This window comes from Sminthopsis crassicaudata, chromosome 6, assembly GCF_048593235.1.
Source record: "Sminthopsis crassicaudata isolate SCR6 chromosome 6, ASM4859323v1, whole genome shotgun sequence".
Classification (NCBI taxonomy): Eukaryota; Metazoa; Chordata; class Mammalia; order Dasyuromorphia; family Dasyuridae; genus Sminthopsis; species Sminthopsis crassicaudata.
Genome location: NC_133622.1, coordinates 188,631,147 through 188,648,849, shown reverse-complemented (window position 1 = coordinate 188,648,849; position 17,703 = coordinate 188,631,147). Strand labels below are relative to the sequence as shown.

Genomic DNA, 17,703 nt, shown 5'->3' with positions numbered 1-17,703 from the left:
GTGGAAAGATGAGAACAATCATGCATTGTTTGTGGAACAGGAATTACTTCAAACATTTTGTAAATCAATTTGAAATTATGCCAAGTAATTAAGTGAAATATCCATACTCTTTGGCCCAAAAATTTCACTGCTAGTTACATAACTCCAAGAAAATAATGATTAAAAAATGAGAACTCATATCTACAAAAATATTCATAGCACAGCTTTTTGTAGAAGCAAAGAAAAAAGTGGAGAATGGCTAAACAAATTGTGAATATAATAATATATTATTGTGTTGCAAGAAACTATGGACTTTATGAATACAAAGAAGTGTGGAAAAACTCATGAATTAATACAGAGTGAAATAAGGAAAACTATGAAAACAATAAAGACAATGACTGCCACAATATGAATGGAAAGAAGAAAAAAAAAACAAAGAAACTAAATGCTGCAAAATTATGATGACCCAGCTTGGTCAAAGAGATATGAGATGATATCTTCTCTCAATTATTGTTTAAAAATATTTATTTATTATGAGCAGTTCTTATTTCTTCCTTTTACTACCCATAACTTGTTGAACAATTAAAAAAAAACAAAAACTTTCTCAACAAATTTGCATAGTCCAGCAAAGCAAATCCCCATTTTGTCCAAATCCAAAAATATATGCCTTATTCCACATTTTAACAGAATGTAAAGACCCAATACCAATAGAAGCACATGTGCACATCACACACACACACACACACACACACACACACACACACAAACATTATCTCTCTGTATACACACAATTGCAAGTATGTAAAAACTCTCCTTCTTTAGTATTGATTAATTCTAAAGTTATCCACAGCATGAGGTACAGGAATGTTTTTGCCACCTATGAACTCCATATGTGGAAGGTGGAGGAAATGAATTTACTGAAAGAGAAAAGCTCAGGAGTGAATGTCTCTGGGCCATTCAGACCCAGAGAAATCACTTACCAACACAGTATTCCTGTTGCAAAGCTTTCGGGACAGGCTAATTTAAAAAAAAAACTGCTTTTGTTGCTGAAATAATTACCTTGTTCTTGTGCTGTTGCTTTTTTCCTTTTTGTATAATCTGTGGTCTGTGTTTGTGAAATGAGACAGATTCTCCTCCTACTCACTGCATGCAAGCACTGCTCTGGGTACCTTATATCTTCTCTCTCCTGGGCCAACCATATTTCAGCTGATAGAGAGCCAATTAGGAATATGCTTTCAGGCACTTTAAGCTTTTAAAAACTGCTATGTCATTTCAGCATCTTAGAACTGAAAACATATTACGCACAGTTTTTAAAACGCCTATGAAAATGTAAGAACATAAAACAAAACTAGTATTTTTATCTCTGCTAACTGCAGTCTAGAGAAGCATCATAATAAAATCATCTTATAACTCGCAGAATCTATTTTTCTCACTATAAAGTAGAAACATTGCTTGAATTTGTTAATTGTATATACTTTGTTAAAATATTTGGTAAAACTTCAACAATGATACTGTATGAGGATGTATTCTGATGGAAATGGATATCTTCAACATAGAGAAGATCTAATCCAATTCCAATTGATCAATGATGGACAGAATCAGCTACATCCAGAAAAGGAACATTGGGAAATGAGTATAAACTGTGAGCACTGTTTTGTTTTGTTTTGTTTTTCTTCCCAGATTATTTTTAGCTTCCGAATAAAATTCTTCCTTTGCAACAACAACAACAAAATTCGGTTCTGCACATATATATTGTACCTAGGATATACTATGAGATATTTAATATGTATGGGAATGCCTGCCATCTAGGGGAGGGGGTGGAGAGAAGGAGGGGAAAAATTTGAAACAGAAGGGAATACAACGGATAATGTTGTAAAAAAAAATTACCTATGAATATGTACTGTCAAAGAAAATGTTATAATTATAAAAATTAATAAAAAATTTTTAAAAAATAAAAATAAAAAAATAAAATATTTGGTAAAAAAAATGTGAGAAGTCTATGACCTTTGGAAAAATGAATATGTGTATGTGACAGTGAGAGATAGAGACAGAGATAAGATACAGAGATAGACATATAAAGAGACAGAGAGGGATAGGGAAAAGAGAGTTAGAAACAGAGATAGACAAAGACAGAGAGAGAGAGGGAGAAGAGAGACAAATATAGACAGAGTCTGAGATAGATACAGAGAATTTTTGGAAAAATCAAATTTGGAAGTGACAAAATGCCAATTAAAGTAAATATGGTGGACTACAAGAAGTTACTAAATTTAACTTGTGTATAAGAAGTAGCATAAACACATTACTGATGATATGTAGGACCAGAAAAAAAGATGTGGGACAAATTTAGGTTGCTTCTCTCTAACTGATGTGGTTAGTTGCCCTATCAAACTACCTTCCTTTAAAAATGACATGTCTTTCAAGGCAGTTGATCAGTTATGGTAGAATTTGGTAGGGTACAGCAAATATTCATTCCTTTACCAAAATACAACATTGCTATTCTATCTTTCAGGAATATAGTTTGAAAACAAAGATGCTGACATCCTTTCCTTTGGTTTTTTTTCCCCCAGAAGCTGGGATATTTGTCCCATTGGGAAGAGAGCTTTTATTTCTTTTTGGACTATTTATATCACAGAAGATGTTACCTTTTCAATTTCTGCTACATGAATCATTGAAGATTTCAACAGAGAACTAATTCAAGGAATTATGTGAATATAATATGCCACTTTTAGCACTGCTAATATTAAAAAAATAATGAAACAATGTGGGTCACATGCATAAAAATAAAAGTACTGTAAGAGCCTTTGACCTAAACTAACAACAGAACTTAGAGGCTCAACAACTGATCCTAAGTTCCCCTTATCTAAAAACAAGTCAACCTCTATCATCTTTGGACAACTATCACTAGAACATTGCAGAAGTTAAAAGCTCAGCTTAAAAAGGCTCACGGATTTTTAGAGTGGATAGCATATAAAATTTTGTGGAATTATTGATAGCTATAACATCTTATTAATTGAAACATTAATATCTTAGTAGTAAAACACCATAAAACCTACCTTAGTAATACCAGAACCTCTCTCCCTGATCCTCATCCCCAGTGATACAGGTCATAAGTCATAGACTTTTAAGATAGAGAGGGTTGTTGTAAGCATATAATTTAACTGCCCCATTTAACAGAAGAGGGAAAAAAACTAATTTTTCAGAAGTCATACCAGCAATCATTAACAAGCCTGGAATTCAAGCACATTCTTTTTATAAATTAATTGCTTGAATATTTTAGTAAACTTTTCTATGGTTAAAAGAAAGCTGCATTTAATTGGAAAAATGTCCTAGTTTCGTCTTTTTATGTTTAGGTTTCTATATGCATGAATATCTTACTTGTGTTGAACTCAACTACATGGAAATCTTTCACACAACTAAGATCTAGAAAAAAAGGAGGAAAAAGAAGTCTTTTTTTCATAACAGTTTTTATAAAGTCATTTGTGTCTTTTTGTGTTTATTCTTAATTTAAATAAAGATGTAAAAGCTATAGTATAAAAAGAACATCAAAAATCAAACAATGATCAGAAAAGTCAAAGAAAAATATCAGTAAGTTCCCTAATCCAGTCCAGGAATGAACAATAAAGAACCATAAGGTAAAGGTACAAAAAGACAAACCCAGACAACTTCAGGTAAATGGGTCAGAAGTCTGCAACTGTGTCAAGAACAGAGGCTGGAGATATAAGTAAAAAGAAGAAACTACTTTGAAGAAATATTACAGTTCAAAAGATGTTCAAGAGATAAACACAGAAGAAAAGCAAACTGAACTCCATAATAACTACAAGCAGAATCTCTATGGAAAATAAAATCATTTGGCCCACAAGGACTATAAGAATACTTGGAAGAAATTAAGGAAAAATTATTAAGTGAAAAAAGGAGTTCTGGAGGAAATAACTGAAAGGAGACTAAATAGCTTAGAACAGAAGGTCAAAAACTTTACCCATGTAAGGGACTAAATGAGACTGAATCAGATTGAACACAATGAGACAAGGCAAAATATTAGAATAGAATCAAAAGATAGGTGTGGAAGGTATTTCCTATCAAAAAACAAGAAACCTAGAAAAGGTCAAAGAAAGATGATTTAAGAATCTTTGATCTAGGGCACAGCTAGGTGGCCACCAGCCCTGAAGTCAGGAGCACCTGAGTTCAAATCTAGTCTCAGACACTTAACACTTCCTAGTTGTGTGGCCTTGGACAAGTCACTTAACCCAAATTGCTTCAGCAAAAAAAAAAAAAAATTCATTGGTCTACAAGAAAACCATGAACAACAACAACAAATGAAGAATATGCTTAAAATGTTTAAAGCAATTAGTTATAACATCTGAACAGAAATGTTGAAGAATAAAAAATGAAAAAAAGTGTAATAGTTTTATCCAGAAGACAGTTCCATAACATTATATGTAAAATGATAAATTAATTGAATGTTTTAGAAAAAAAATTCTAAGGTTATTTAGAAACATATCCTAGTTTCTTTTTTTTTTTTAATTTTAGGTTCCTATATTTCAATCACTTCCTAAAATAAAACTCCAAAATAAAACCTTTGTAGTATGATATAGTCAAAATCCAGAGCTTTCAAATCAAAGGGAAAAAATACTGAAAGCTAGAAAGAAGTGTGCAGAGAATGAGCATTTAGCTTAGCTCACTAATGCCAGGCACAATGCTAAATGCTTTACAAACATTACCAGGAACCAAAATTTCACTGTAAAGATTACACAAAATCTGACAGGTAATACTATAAAGGAAAGAAAATCTTGCAATCTAATACACCAAAAGTCAAAGTATAAATGCCTTCAATTCAACAATAACTTAACCTTGCAAAATTGAACATATACCCAGTGGGGGGAAAATTGACTTTTAATAGAATAGAGAACTCTCAATATTCTTGATGAAAAGACTAACATTTGGATAGAAACAAAAAATTTGAAGTGTAATTAACAAGTCAAGAAAAACCCAAAAAGGTAAATATTTTATTTTTTAATGAATTAGAAAAGGTAAAATTATGATAAAATTCTTAAATTGAAATGAGGGAGAAAAAAAATGTCCCTTCAGAATCCTAACGACTATCAGTGCTGGGCTACAGTAATGCATGCATATAAAATTTCTAGCATCTCTTTGGCTTTTGTATCCTTTCACTGCCTTAAAAGTGGAGGTATCATAAATCATCTCCCAGTAGGGGGTCTTCTCCGGGGACTCTCTCCAACTGTGGCCTTATTTTGTGACCAACTACTATTTCATCTCATGACCAATATGGGCTACATTCTTTCACTTACACTCTTAATACTTTCATATTCACCAACTCATTATGGAGTGGAAATCAAAAGACTCCTTGCTCTTTATTGCTACTTCCAGAACTTCCCTTAATGCCCTTGAATAAGCAGGTTCCTCCAGGGAGGTACAAGCTTTAGAAATTTATAATACAATCCAAATAATGGTGATTATTTTCCTGACATCCTTAGGACAGTTTCCTTCCTTTCTCAATGAGCTCAGTGTCTGGCTCATTGACACTTTCATTTCTTGCTCTTATATAAGGAATTTCAATAGACATATTAATACCTCATTAAAAACACAATATCTCAGAAACTCAATCTATTCAATCCCCATGATCTATTCATCTACTCTACCTCAATCATACACAGAGATGGATATATATTTGATATTTCCATCACCCACAGGTATTACACTTCTATGGTACACTATATGGCACTATATACACTTCTATTCTAATAATTTAAGAATCATTGGACTACTAGAAAGTCATGAAAAAAACACAGAACCTAAAAATATTATTTTAAGGAAATATAAAAGAAAACTTCCTAACTTTCTTGAACTAGAAAGTAAAGAGGAAATTGAACACATCTACTAGTCACCTCCTAAAAGAAAACTCAAAATGAAAATTCTTGGTGATATTATAGCCAAAATTCAGGTCAAACAGAAACTTCTGCAACTAGACAAAGAAAAAAAATTCAAATACCAAAGAAACATGGGGTTACACACACTTGAGCAAACACCATTATAAGGATGTAGAAAGCTTGTAATGTGATATTCCAAAAATCAAAAGAGCTTACAACCAAGGATAACTTAACTAGAAAAGCTGAATATAATCCTACATTGAAAAAGGAAACCTTTAATGAAATAGATTTCCATGCATTTCTAATTAAAAAAGACTAAAGTTGCAAAGAAACTCCGAAGTTCTTAACACAGGAATTAAAAGAAACAATAAAAGATAAACATGAATGAACAATGAATAGAGATTCAACAGGAATAAACTGTTTACATTCAAATATGAGGAGAGGCTACACATATTTCTTCTGAAATCTATCATTAATAGAGATCATAGGTGTTTATTTAGATAGAAGACCTAAGAAAGAGGCTGGCACTGAGTAAAGCTGGCACTGATTGGCAACTCTATTATCCATATGTAGTTCTAGTTCACACATCTAGAGCTGAGAGTAGCGCCAGTCATTGCAATTGCAGAGAAGCAGATTAGTATTACAACCAAGAACCACCTAATAAGCAAAACTGAGTGCAATCTTTCAAGGGGAAAATGGATGTTAAATTAAATAGAGAACTTTTAAGAATTCTTGATTTAAAAAAAAACCAGACCTGAATAAAAAATCTGACATTCAGATCGAAGAATAAAGGGAAGCATAAAAAGATAAACATTAAGTATTAATCATAAGGGGCTAAATAAAGTTACACTGTTTATATTCCTATATGGAAAGATGATGTAACTCATAAGAATTGTATCATTATTAAGTAAGTTAAAAGAACTTTACATAGAAGTTGTAAGTGTGATTAATTATGAAAAATTTGGCTACTCTGCTCAATACAGTGGTCCAAGACAATCCCAAAGGACTCACAATGGAAAAATGTCAGATACCTCTGAAAAGAGAGCTGGTGATTGTAAAGGGCTAGAACTGAGCAATGCACTTGGATAATGAAGCACATGAAACTAACTGCCAATTGGACAGTTCCCTATTAACTTGTTTGAAGGTTGACCCTCCCCAGCTATTCTGTGCTGACTTGATTGGTGGGACAAAGAGGGGGAAGTGACGTGTGTGGGAGGAGGAAGAGGAATTGAGACCCTGAGGCTGAGTCAGTCTCTCTTGGCATTTGAGGGAGGAAGGTGTGTGTGAGATTGTTAGACCTAACCCCCTGACCTTGACCGTAAAAGATCAAGAATAAAGACGTTAGTGATCCTGACTCCAACTGACTTCTGGGAAGACAAAGTTCCAGCAGGTGATCACTAAATGCAAAATGAAGTATAATTTTCTCACTTTATTCTTTTACTTTTTGTGCCATAAAATAGATATCACAATATGTTTTATTTGACTCCACATGTTTAATCAATATCATATTGCTTGCCTTTTCTATAGGTAGGAGAAAGTGTGGGGAAAAATGAGAGAATTTGGAACTTAAAATTTAAAAAGAAAAAAATGTTAGTAGCTGTGTGACTCTGGACAAGTCACTTAATCCCAATTGCCTCAAAAATGTTAAATAAATAAATACAAATTTAAAATAAAGGTAAAAATGGGAGGACAGGGAAAAAAAGAAGAAAAATGGAAAAGGTCTGAAAAGATTTTTATCAGAAACTTTTTAGTAGTAAGATAATAATCAGATCCTAAAAGCAATCTCAAATGTGCTTATAGAATAGATAGAAAAGAAAGCATAGCTAGTTAAAACAGTAATATTGGACCAAGTGTAAATAGAGAAAATCCACACAGGAGACATAATTGTGCGCATATTCTCAAGGATTTTATAGCAAGGAAAGAAATCAAAGCTGTGTGTGTGTGTGGGGGGGTAAATCTCAAACCTTACTGAAAAAAAAGTGACTGATAGAACATCAGCAATTATCAACCTATATGTTTACTTTCCCTTCTATACAAAATTTTATGAGAAATGTCCCCACATTCATCAAAAACAACCTACTAGAGGATATTAGCAGGAAATAGATGAGCATTTTTGTAAGCAATATTCTACTACAAGTTTTATTTTTACTATCATACAAATGCCTGAAAGATAAAGAATATAAGATTCCCCTCAAACTACTTATTATGTAAAAAGATTGGATGCATCAGAACAAAATGCTATCTTAAAGGCTCTCTTTGAAAAGGGCTTACCTATCTAGTCATCAAAATTAATCATTGTTCTTTGACACATGGAATAAAAAGATAATATTTTTCAGTAATTCTCTTATCATAAATATCTGATCAAGTAAAAAACCTCCAGATGGATTGTTACCAAAGGTATATGCTGTGGTCAGGGAGAAAACCTTGTACAGAATCCAAGTTGAAGAGGGATTCCCTGTGAAATCTTCCAGATGCTTTTGCTTAAAGATAATATCATGCTGATTGCATGAAGCACTGGAACATTGGAGAGACTCTGGAAGAGATCTCTGAGCACTCAAATATTCTGACCTGATCATATGAACAGGAAAGCATAAATGGAAGAATAATATCTTTTGCCCAGGTTACGGCATTATATCAGATGAACAACCAACCTACAGAGCTCATCTGTCAGTATTTATATCTGGCATAGATAGTACAAATCAACAATAAGTTCCATATCTAAATAGGATGAAAACAGTAAGGTGAGTTGTATTCAAGAAAAGTTCTTCTAATAATCCTAATCATCTCCCAGAACACAAAGGCCCATCTTTTTAGAGCCAGTGTTCTAATATGATATGACTGTGTAACACTGAATACAGCAGTCTTTGAAAAACTGAAAATGAATATAGCACAGATGACAATGGAGGGGCTTCTGATACATATAAGCAGACATTCTGCTTATACATACAACTTAAGAAGAACCATCAAAGAGCAAGAGTGAAAGATATAAAAAAGAGGATGGATCAGTGAAATGGTACAGAGAAGTGATGTCAGGTGGCTTGCCAGACTGCTCCATTAGTATGTATGTGAAGTCCAAAGTAAGCATGGAATGTCTCAAGCACTTCTGGGACCTGATTTGATGGAGGACATCGTCATTAAACAATCAACAAATTAAGTGGGCTCCAAGGATTCAAATACAAATGGAGCCATCCCCAGTTGCAAAAGGTATATACTTATTTTAAAATGCTAGATATCACCAAAAAATTATAAATCTTCAAAGAAATGCTTCTTTCCAAGGCTTTTTCACTCATTTTAATTTGTCTTTCTTGTTAGCACTTCTAGGCGTGTGGCTCAAAATAGCTAAACATGACATGACAGTCTGCCCTCACCATTAAGTAGGTTCTAACTCTGTGGCCAGAAAACCATTGTCTCAAATAGCCAAGTAATTCTTGATAACAAGAATCAGACTCTTTATATTTAACTGAGAGAAAGTCTATTCACAGAAACAATAAAGTTGAAAGTGGAACTCTATTCCAAAATGTCCTGAGTAAAAATCATATAGTTCATAGTATAAATTATAAGCCCTTAAAATAGAAAACATACCAACACAATTCTTCAAAATAGAAGGAAATAAACTTTCATGGAATGAAAATGTATTTAAAAATCAGGGATTTACTTTTTTTTTAAAACCACAAAATTAGTCATCTTAGTGATCAAGTCAGATAAAATTATAGAAATGTGTTAACTAGACCTAGGAAAATTATTCTCCTTTTCAGAAAGAAGAATTTAATTTAATTCAATAAAATTTGCTTAAATGACTATTAGCTAGCTAGGCTTATCTTGAATAAGCTAGGCTTACTCTTGAAAGGATAATTACTATATATAATATTATAAAAGAGTACTGATGATGATAGAGTCAGATGACCAAATTCAAATCCAGCTTCTGACACCACCGGGGTTAACATTGGAAAAGTCATTTACCTTACAGGTTTGCATGAGATAGACTCTAAGTTTCTTCTACCTCTAAATCTATGATCCTGTGGTTCTATTATAAATGCATTAGAGAAATGGAGGAGGGAGGAAGTGCTATGTGAGACCTAAGGTGGGAAAAGAATCCCTTGATATAAGGACAAATAAAAACTAGGCTTCATGGATGGGATAACATTTGTATTGGATTTTATAAAATGACAGGAATGAGGAATGACAAAGAGTCGTACAGACTGGAATGTAGAATGTGTAGAGATATGTAAAATGAAATCTGGCTGGAAAATCTGGGTGGCGCCAGCATTGAAAAATTGCTTTGGAAAGGACAACCTTTTCATGACCTACAATGTGCAATCAAGATAGCCCTAAGGAAGAGGAACGAGATACAATTTTGCAAATATTTTTCTTAGAATCCAGGATAGAAATCTGGTATTTTAAAAGCTTGAATAAGGAATCAAAATTATCATTTTTATCTTCTACTAATGAAGACTATAAAATGTAAAATAAAAGATTTACTTTCAGCTCATTTAAAGATTTTATGCAGGAAGTAAATAAGTGTAAAAGACTCAGTGTCTCTGAAAATGTACATATCTGTGAAGTTGTACAAATAAAAATAAATTAGGTTTTATTTTCACAATTCTTAAGTTATAATCTAAAATGATTCCACTAGAGGCAGAATAAGTAGTGCTAAGAGTCAAAGATACAATTATTATTCTAAAGGAAAAGAATATATAATAAAATGGTGACCAAAAGTGAATAAATTTTTTCTCAAAAGTTATATGAAGGGGGAAGACAAAAAAAACAAAGTTCTGTTAAAAATAAATACCATTTTCTAAATTTTCCTTTTATCAAGTATAATTATGAAGTAAATAATATACAGAACAGAGTGGCACTAGGTTCATTAGAGCTAATTGGTACTATAACATCCTCTCTAAAGTGAAAATTAGCCTCTAGAGTGTTAAGAGGCAGTTCAAACCTGATTTAAAAGATATGAAGCTTGTACAATCTTATAAACTAAAATATGCAACACAAGCCTACATCTTATTATATGACCAGTATATAGCACCATCGTGTGGCCCATGACATAACTATTTCATGCTGTAGTTCAATTAAATACACATCATAGTTGAGGGGCAAGATTATATATAGCTTAATCTTTTGTAAGAATTCTGCATATTTAACAGCTTTGCAGATATGCTTATTGCTGTCATGTAATGTGATAATTTTGAAAATGTTTTAAAATGTCCCACATTGTCCATCCTCTCTCCAAAAATGGAAGCTTGTTTAATTATTTAGAAGAAACTATATAAATCTGTTAGTTATTTGGCTTAGGTTAGATGCATTTCAAAATGAAATTATCAAATGTAACAATCTCAGTAATGATGAGATAAATATATTTGCCAAGTTCCAATTTGTTATTTCTGTTTCTGGCACACTCAATTTTTAAGCACTGCCAGCATTTGAGTCAGAATTAATAAAAAGATTTAATCAAAGGCCCTCATTATCACATTATGAAATAATCTAATTTGGCCAGATTTAATTTAATTTTTGATGTCCAAACAGATAAACCAAAGAAAAAATTTAGGTAAAAATTAAAGAAAAAAAGGATTCACCAAATATGACACTTGATTATAACAAATGATATCTGACTACCCCTTTGTCATTACAACCTTCAACAATCATGGGAGGTCCTAAAATGAATTCAACTATATAAAATAGCTTTTAAAAGCTTCAGTCCAAAACTGTGGCATTCAATGGCTTAGAAGACAAGAATATGAGAATGAAAAGGGAACTTGTTACCTACTCCTCCCCTGCTTCCTTCTTCAATACACTGTATTACAGGTGGTCATCCAGTCTCTCTTCAAATACTCTCAGTGACAGTATGTTTACCACCTCATAAAGTATGTCTATTGTTTGGACTTATCCAGTTGTTAAAATAAAAACCAAATATTTTCTTACAATAAAAACCAAAATAGACTCCCTGTACCTTTCAATTATGAGCCCCAGTTTTGTCTGAACAAAAGAAGTCTAATGCCTCTTCAAGAGTGTAATTAAATGACTGTCAAGGGGTGCTATAAATCAGTGGTTTGTCTCAAAAAATTTAATCATACAGCCCATACATATTTTTTTTACCCTTTACACCCAATGTAGTATATTTACTTCTTTATAAAAATGCATTGCACTGCTATACTAATAATTATGTACATTATAAGATTTATATAAAATAGAAATTGAAAAGATTTAAGATAAAGAAGAAAAATTATTTAATTTTAAAGTCAAGAGGGAACCATTAGAGTTTACTGATCTGGGAACTATGATGATTAGATCTGAACTTTGGAAAAAATATTTAGGAAGCTGTGTGTAGAGGAAAAGCTAGAGAAGGGAAAAATTTGAGGCAAAAAGCCTCAAAGATATTACTGCACATTACTGATGGAGTTGTGAATTGATACAACCATGCTGGAGAGCAATTTGGAATTATGACTAGAGGTCTATCAAAATGTGCATACCACTACTAGGTCTATATCCCAAGAGGAAAGGACCCACATGTACAAATAATGTTTGCAGCAGCCCTTTTTGTAGTGGCAAGGAACTAGAAACTGAGTGGATGCTCATCAGTTGGAGAATGGCTGAATAAATTAAGTTATATTAATATTATGGAATTATTGTTCTATAAGAAATGATGAGCAGGCTGATTTCAGAAAAGCCTGGAAAGATTTACACGAACTAATACTAAGTGAAAAAACCAAGAGAACATTATACACAGCAATAACAAGATTATGTGATGATCAACTGTGATGGACTTGGTTTGTTTCAATAATAAAGTGATTTGACACAATTCCAATAGAATCATGACAAAAGGAGCCATCTGCATCTAGAAAGAGAACTATGGAGACTGAATGTGGATCAAAGCATAATTAAATCACCTTTTGTTGTTTGTTTTTTCTTTCTTCTGGTTTTTTTTTTTCATTTTGATCTGTTTTTTCTTGCACAGCATGATGAATATGGAAATATGTTTAAAGGAACTGTACATGTTTAATCTATATTAGATTACTTGATGTCTAGGGGAGGGGTGGGGATAGAACAAGAAAACACAAGGCTTTGCAAAGGTAAATGTTGAAAACTATCTTTGCCTGTATTTGGGGGGGAAAGCCATTAAAAAAGAAGAAAAAAAATTGTATGAGTATTGGACAAAGATGGAAGGAGGGTGATTGATGGTATTTAGGAGATGGAAAGTTGTACCCTCACAGTTGCTATAGATGCCAAAGTAGGTTTAGGTTATAACCATCTTGAGAGTCCCACATTGAAGCAGTTACATAGGAGGCTCGTAGTGAGAGGAAGAATTGAAGAGAAATTTTATCATTGTGTTGGATAAAATCCAATCCAAATACGATTCAACATAATGCTTGCAATTGGATATACATGTGGGTAGGCAGCAAATCATTTTCCTTTTTCCAATTAATTGATCACAGACCATGTAAAATGGATTCATCTTAACCTCTTTAGTTTATTCCATTGAGATCATTGCTAGTAAAGGATATTTATATACTAGATCATCTTTAAAGTTCCTTCTAATCTTAAGATTCTATTTTTTTCTATGGCTTTTTGACCTAGTAAACAAATCTATTTTATATCTACATAATGTGGCTTACTAATTCCTAGTCCTATGCTTTTAATTATTCTCTTCACTCAGAATGCCTTCATCTATCTTTCATGGTTCTATTTTCCTGTATTTCTTGACTAACTATTAAGTCCAGGCTAGCTCCCAAGGGGCCTCAGGATCAGCCAGAGTCAAGATAAGTCCTTGGTCTTGAGGAGGAGGAGTGAAAGAAGCAGGAAAACTGCCAGGAGTTTTGCCAAAGATCTCTTCTCAATTCTGGAGTCCAAAATCTCTACCTTTCTCCTCCTCCTGCTGCTGCCAAGTAAAAACTCTCTCACCCCAACCTCTAATCCTTGCCTATGATTATCTTAACATCAAACATTGAGCTAACATCAACTGTGAGAAGAGACATTTATCCAAATATAGATAGAACTAATAGAGTCATTGTCTCATATCAAATAAGTAATTAGCCTTAAGTGCTGATTCTGATTGTCTGATTCAAGTATACCTTTTTTCAAGTTTCAGCCCTTTACAACTAATCTTATATAATTCAAATAACTACTTTTATACAATGCCCTCTGATTGCCATAATCACATAGGTATGCCTTTGAAGTAGGATGATAAGAAGGTAACAGCTATTCCCAATAACCCTAACAAATGGATCAGATTGTCTATAGATAGCAGTTAATAACAGGGAGAGTACCGATCTCTGGGCTACTGTTAATCCTTAATCTGATCTCTATATGATAGTTATAAAATTAATCATACTGAAAGGCTTTATAATGAGGCTGATCTATACCTCTATTTAAACTTTCACAGTGTACTTATACTTTTATTCTCTATTAATCAGTCAATCAAAGATATATAAACTAAGTATAAACAAGGTCTAGTCAGCTTCATTGACTCAATCAATCAAAAACTTTTCAACTAGATGCAATAGGAAGTATAAAAAGATTGGGTGAAAACAGTCATATCTTGTGGTGTCTGAATAAAAATGAGTTAGTTTGGAACTCAAGCATTTCAGTATCTGATCAAAATAGAGGAAAAGAGTAGTTCCAGGCAAACCCCTGACAGGAAATAGCTTTGGAAGAAGTAGAACCTCTGTGTCTTTATCTCCACACCTGTGAAAAGTCTCCAAGATTTTGATTTCCTATCAGACTTCTATCAATCAGCATCCCTAGAACAGTAGTGATAGCAGCAGTATCTCCATTTTGTACCAAGGACAAAGTAATCATACAGAAAAGGTCAATGAAGGATTCTATAAGAATTATATAAGTAAATTATACCATACCTAAGGAGAACATTTTGAAAACTCCAGCAAAAATATTTCAAGGTTGTGAGTTACTCTAGCTATAACATATGTTCTAAGTTTTAGTCATCTTTCCCTTGATTCTGTATGTATTTTTGAGAGACTGTGTCACAGACTTTTCAGTGAATGTTTTATACCAACTATTCTTCATTTACTACATTAGAATATACTCCTTTTTGAATGCTAATTAAGTCTAATTGATATCAACTGATAATCATTAGGTCTTTTGAGTTATAGTATAAGAAAGGACCTATATGAACAAAAATATTCATAGTAGTCTTTTTTGTGAGGGCAAAAAATTGGAAATTGAGGGCAAACCCATCAATTAGAGAATGGCCAAAAAGATTGTAATATATGATTGTAATGAAGTACTATTTTGCTTTAAGAAATTACAAGTTGTATGGCTTCCAGAAAAACATGAGAAAATATATATGAACTGAGGCAAAGTAGAGTAAGTAGAAACAGGAGATCATTGTACAAAGCGGTATTGTAATGACGATCAACTGTGAAAAACTTAGCTACTCTGATCAATACAATGATCCAAGACAATTTCAAAAGACTCATAATGAAAAGTGCTACCCACCTCCAAAGAGAGAACTGATATATTCCAAGTTCAAATGAGAGCATAATTTTCTATTTTTCTTGTTTATTTGTCATATGGAAATGTTTTGCATGATTTCATATATATAATTGACATCACATTACTTGCTTTCTCAGTGAGATTGGAAGGGAAGGAGAGAATTTGGAACTCACAATTTTTTTTCCCCCTGAGGCTGGGGTTAAGTGACTTAGCCAGGGTCACACAGCTAGGAAGTGTTAAGTGTCTGAGACCAAATTTGAACTTGAGTACTCCTGAATTCAGGGTTGGTGCTCTATCCACTGCACCACCTAGCTGTCCCGGAACTCACAATTTAAAAAAAAGAATGTTAAAAAATAATTTTGACTCTTAATTAACTAATTATAATTAATGCTAATAGTTCTAACAGCTTCCTATTGCTTCTAGGATCAAATATAATCTTTTCTGGTTAATTTTTAAAAACTTCTTATAACCTGGTCCCAACCTACTTTTCCAGCCTTATTATGTACATTACTATTGCTTTCATATGCTATATTATAGCCAAGATAGACTTCTTGCCATTCCTCTAAGGTGGATGTGACTGATTACACTGTAAATTGAAGAGTGGTAAGGAGTAAGTCCTATACTCCAAAGAGCTCTTGCTACTAGTGCCTTTTTAGACATAAAGGTAGAATAAAGAATAACAATTTTGTGCATTTATATTTGACTTTTCTTGATTGAGAACATTCTATTGGAATGAACAAATGAATTTCTAGCAAAGTTTCTAATATCTGAGAGAAATAATCATATTTACTTCTTAAAAACTAACTTACAGGTTTCTTGGCTGAAAGTCTGCCACTCACAGTTCCAGTTTGATTCCATGTTGATGTAATAAACCCCTTTAACAATAAGAAGAATCAATTTAAGATCAATATAATTTAAAACTTGTCTAATCATTTTATCCATTTGAATCCTTAAAAGATAGTAGATGTGATCTTTCATGGACCCAAAGGGATTTCCAGTTCTAAATTTTCCCCACTGCAATGTCTTTGGGTTTGGGATTGGGATTGGGAATTACTCACTGGGGAGAGAGGACAATGTCCCAGGACCAAATAAGTCCTTATAATAGGCACAGGTTAACTAAAGCACAGAGGGAAAGTAATAACCAGTTGAACATATTACAAAGAAATCTAAAGTTGCCCATAATATGTAAAACACAGATTTGTATACTAACAATATTATCTTCATATAGCCCTTTAAAAATTAATAAATTTTATACTTTTAAAAATGCCTACCTTATTTAAGGCACATAAATCTTATCTGTTTGATTATAAAACACACTGCCCATCTCAATCTCAATCCTCATTTTTTCATCATTAAATTTTTAGTCTAGTTACCTTTCTCATGCATGACAGCAGCCCATCCAAAAAGGTTGATTTGACCTTATGAATCTAAATGATTAAAAAAATTAAGTCATTTTCTTTTTAAACAAAAAACGTTTTAGAAGAAAACTCACATTTTCAATAATAAAGGACTTTTCAAAAATTGCTAGTAAATGACACTAAAATATAATTTTAGGTTGGCAAGGATAACTCATTTTGGATGAAGGGAATTGGTACAGTAAATTCCTTAAAGTCTCATGCTGGCCACCGACAATATTTTGATACCCATTTAAGATTCAAGTGCATAACGGCTCACAGTTCAAGGACAGTAATTTTACCAGTATGGATACTTGTTGATGGACTATAAAACTTTGTATTATGTCCATTATCATCAGCAGTAGCAACAGGTGGGTGGTTTTTGGGAGTTGTTGCGGCTAAAAAATTAATAAACCTATAATCAATTTAATGATAAATATCTCCAAATTTAGCAAGTCCTTAAACAAGAGATTTATAATCCATCATCAGACATTTACTGAAAGTCTTTCTTTCTTGGTAAACAGTGTCAGAGCTCACACTCCACTGACATCACCATCAAGAAATCCTGGGTCACCTCCATGCAAACATGAGGTGAAGTAGGACTAAGTGGAGATACATAACTGCAATTATCTCAAATGCAATAAAATATAACAAATATTATAAGCAAGTACTGAGAAGATACAAAGTTTAGATAAAACTTGGGCTTCTCTCTTGAAAGAAGTTTATTATCTTCTGTTTGAATGTCTTATAAAGATTCTCAAGACTGCCTAGCAGGATTGGGTATTAAACACTGAGATCTTTTCTCAAACTAAACTGCCAAGCATTCAAAATTTACTGAAAAGAACATAGTTCTGATAGGCTGGCCACTTGTTCAATCCAAATGCACACTTGGACCATTTTAAATGACTATTTTAGAGAAAGCTCATACAAGGCAAATGTTTACATGGTGTTCAAAAGAAGAAATACAGGACACTCTCAAGGGTTTTTGAAAAATC

At 32.8% G+C, this 17,703-nt stretch overlaps 1 protein-coding gene across 1 annotated transcript in view; it reads right to left on the bottom strand.

Annotated features, from left to right (window-relative positions):
- The window catches only part of POLN (DNA polymerase nu), a 303,906-nt gene that overhangs the window by 214,025 nt on the left and 72,178 nt on the right, over positions 1-17,703 (bottom strand). Inside the window, exons 13-14 of the mRNA XM_074273159.1 lie at positions 16,688-16,741; positions 16,124-16,189 (exon numbers count right to left, since the gene is read on the bottom strand). Of these exons, the coding sequence (XP_074129260.1) occupies positions 16,124-16,189; positions 16,688-16,741 (120 nt within the window). The remainder of the gene's footprint in view (positions 1-16,123; positions 16,190-16,687; positions 16,742-17,703) is intronic.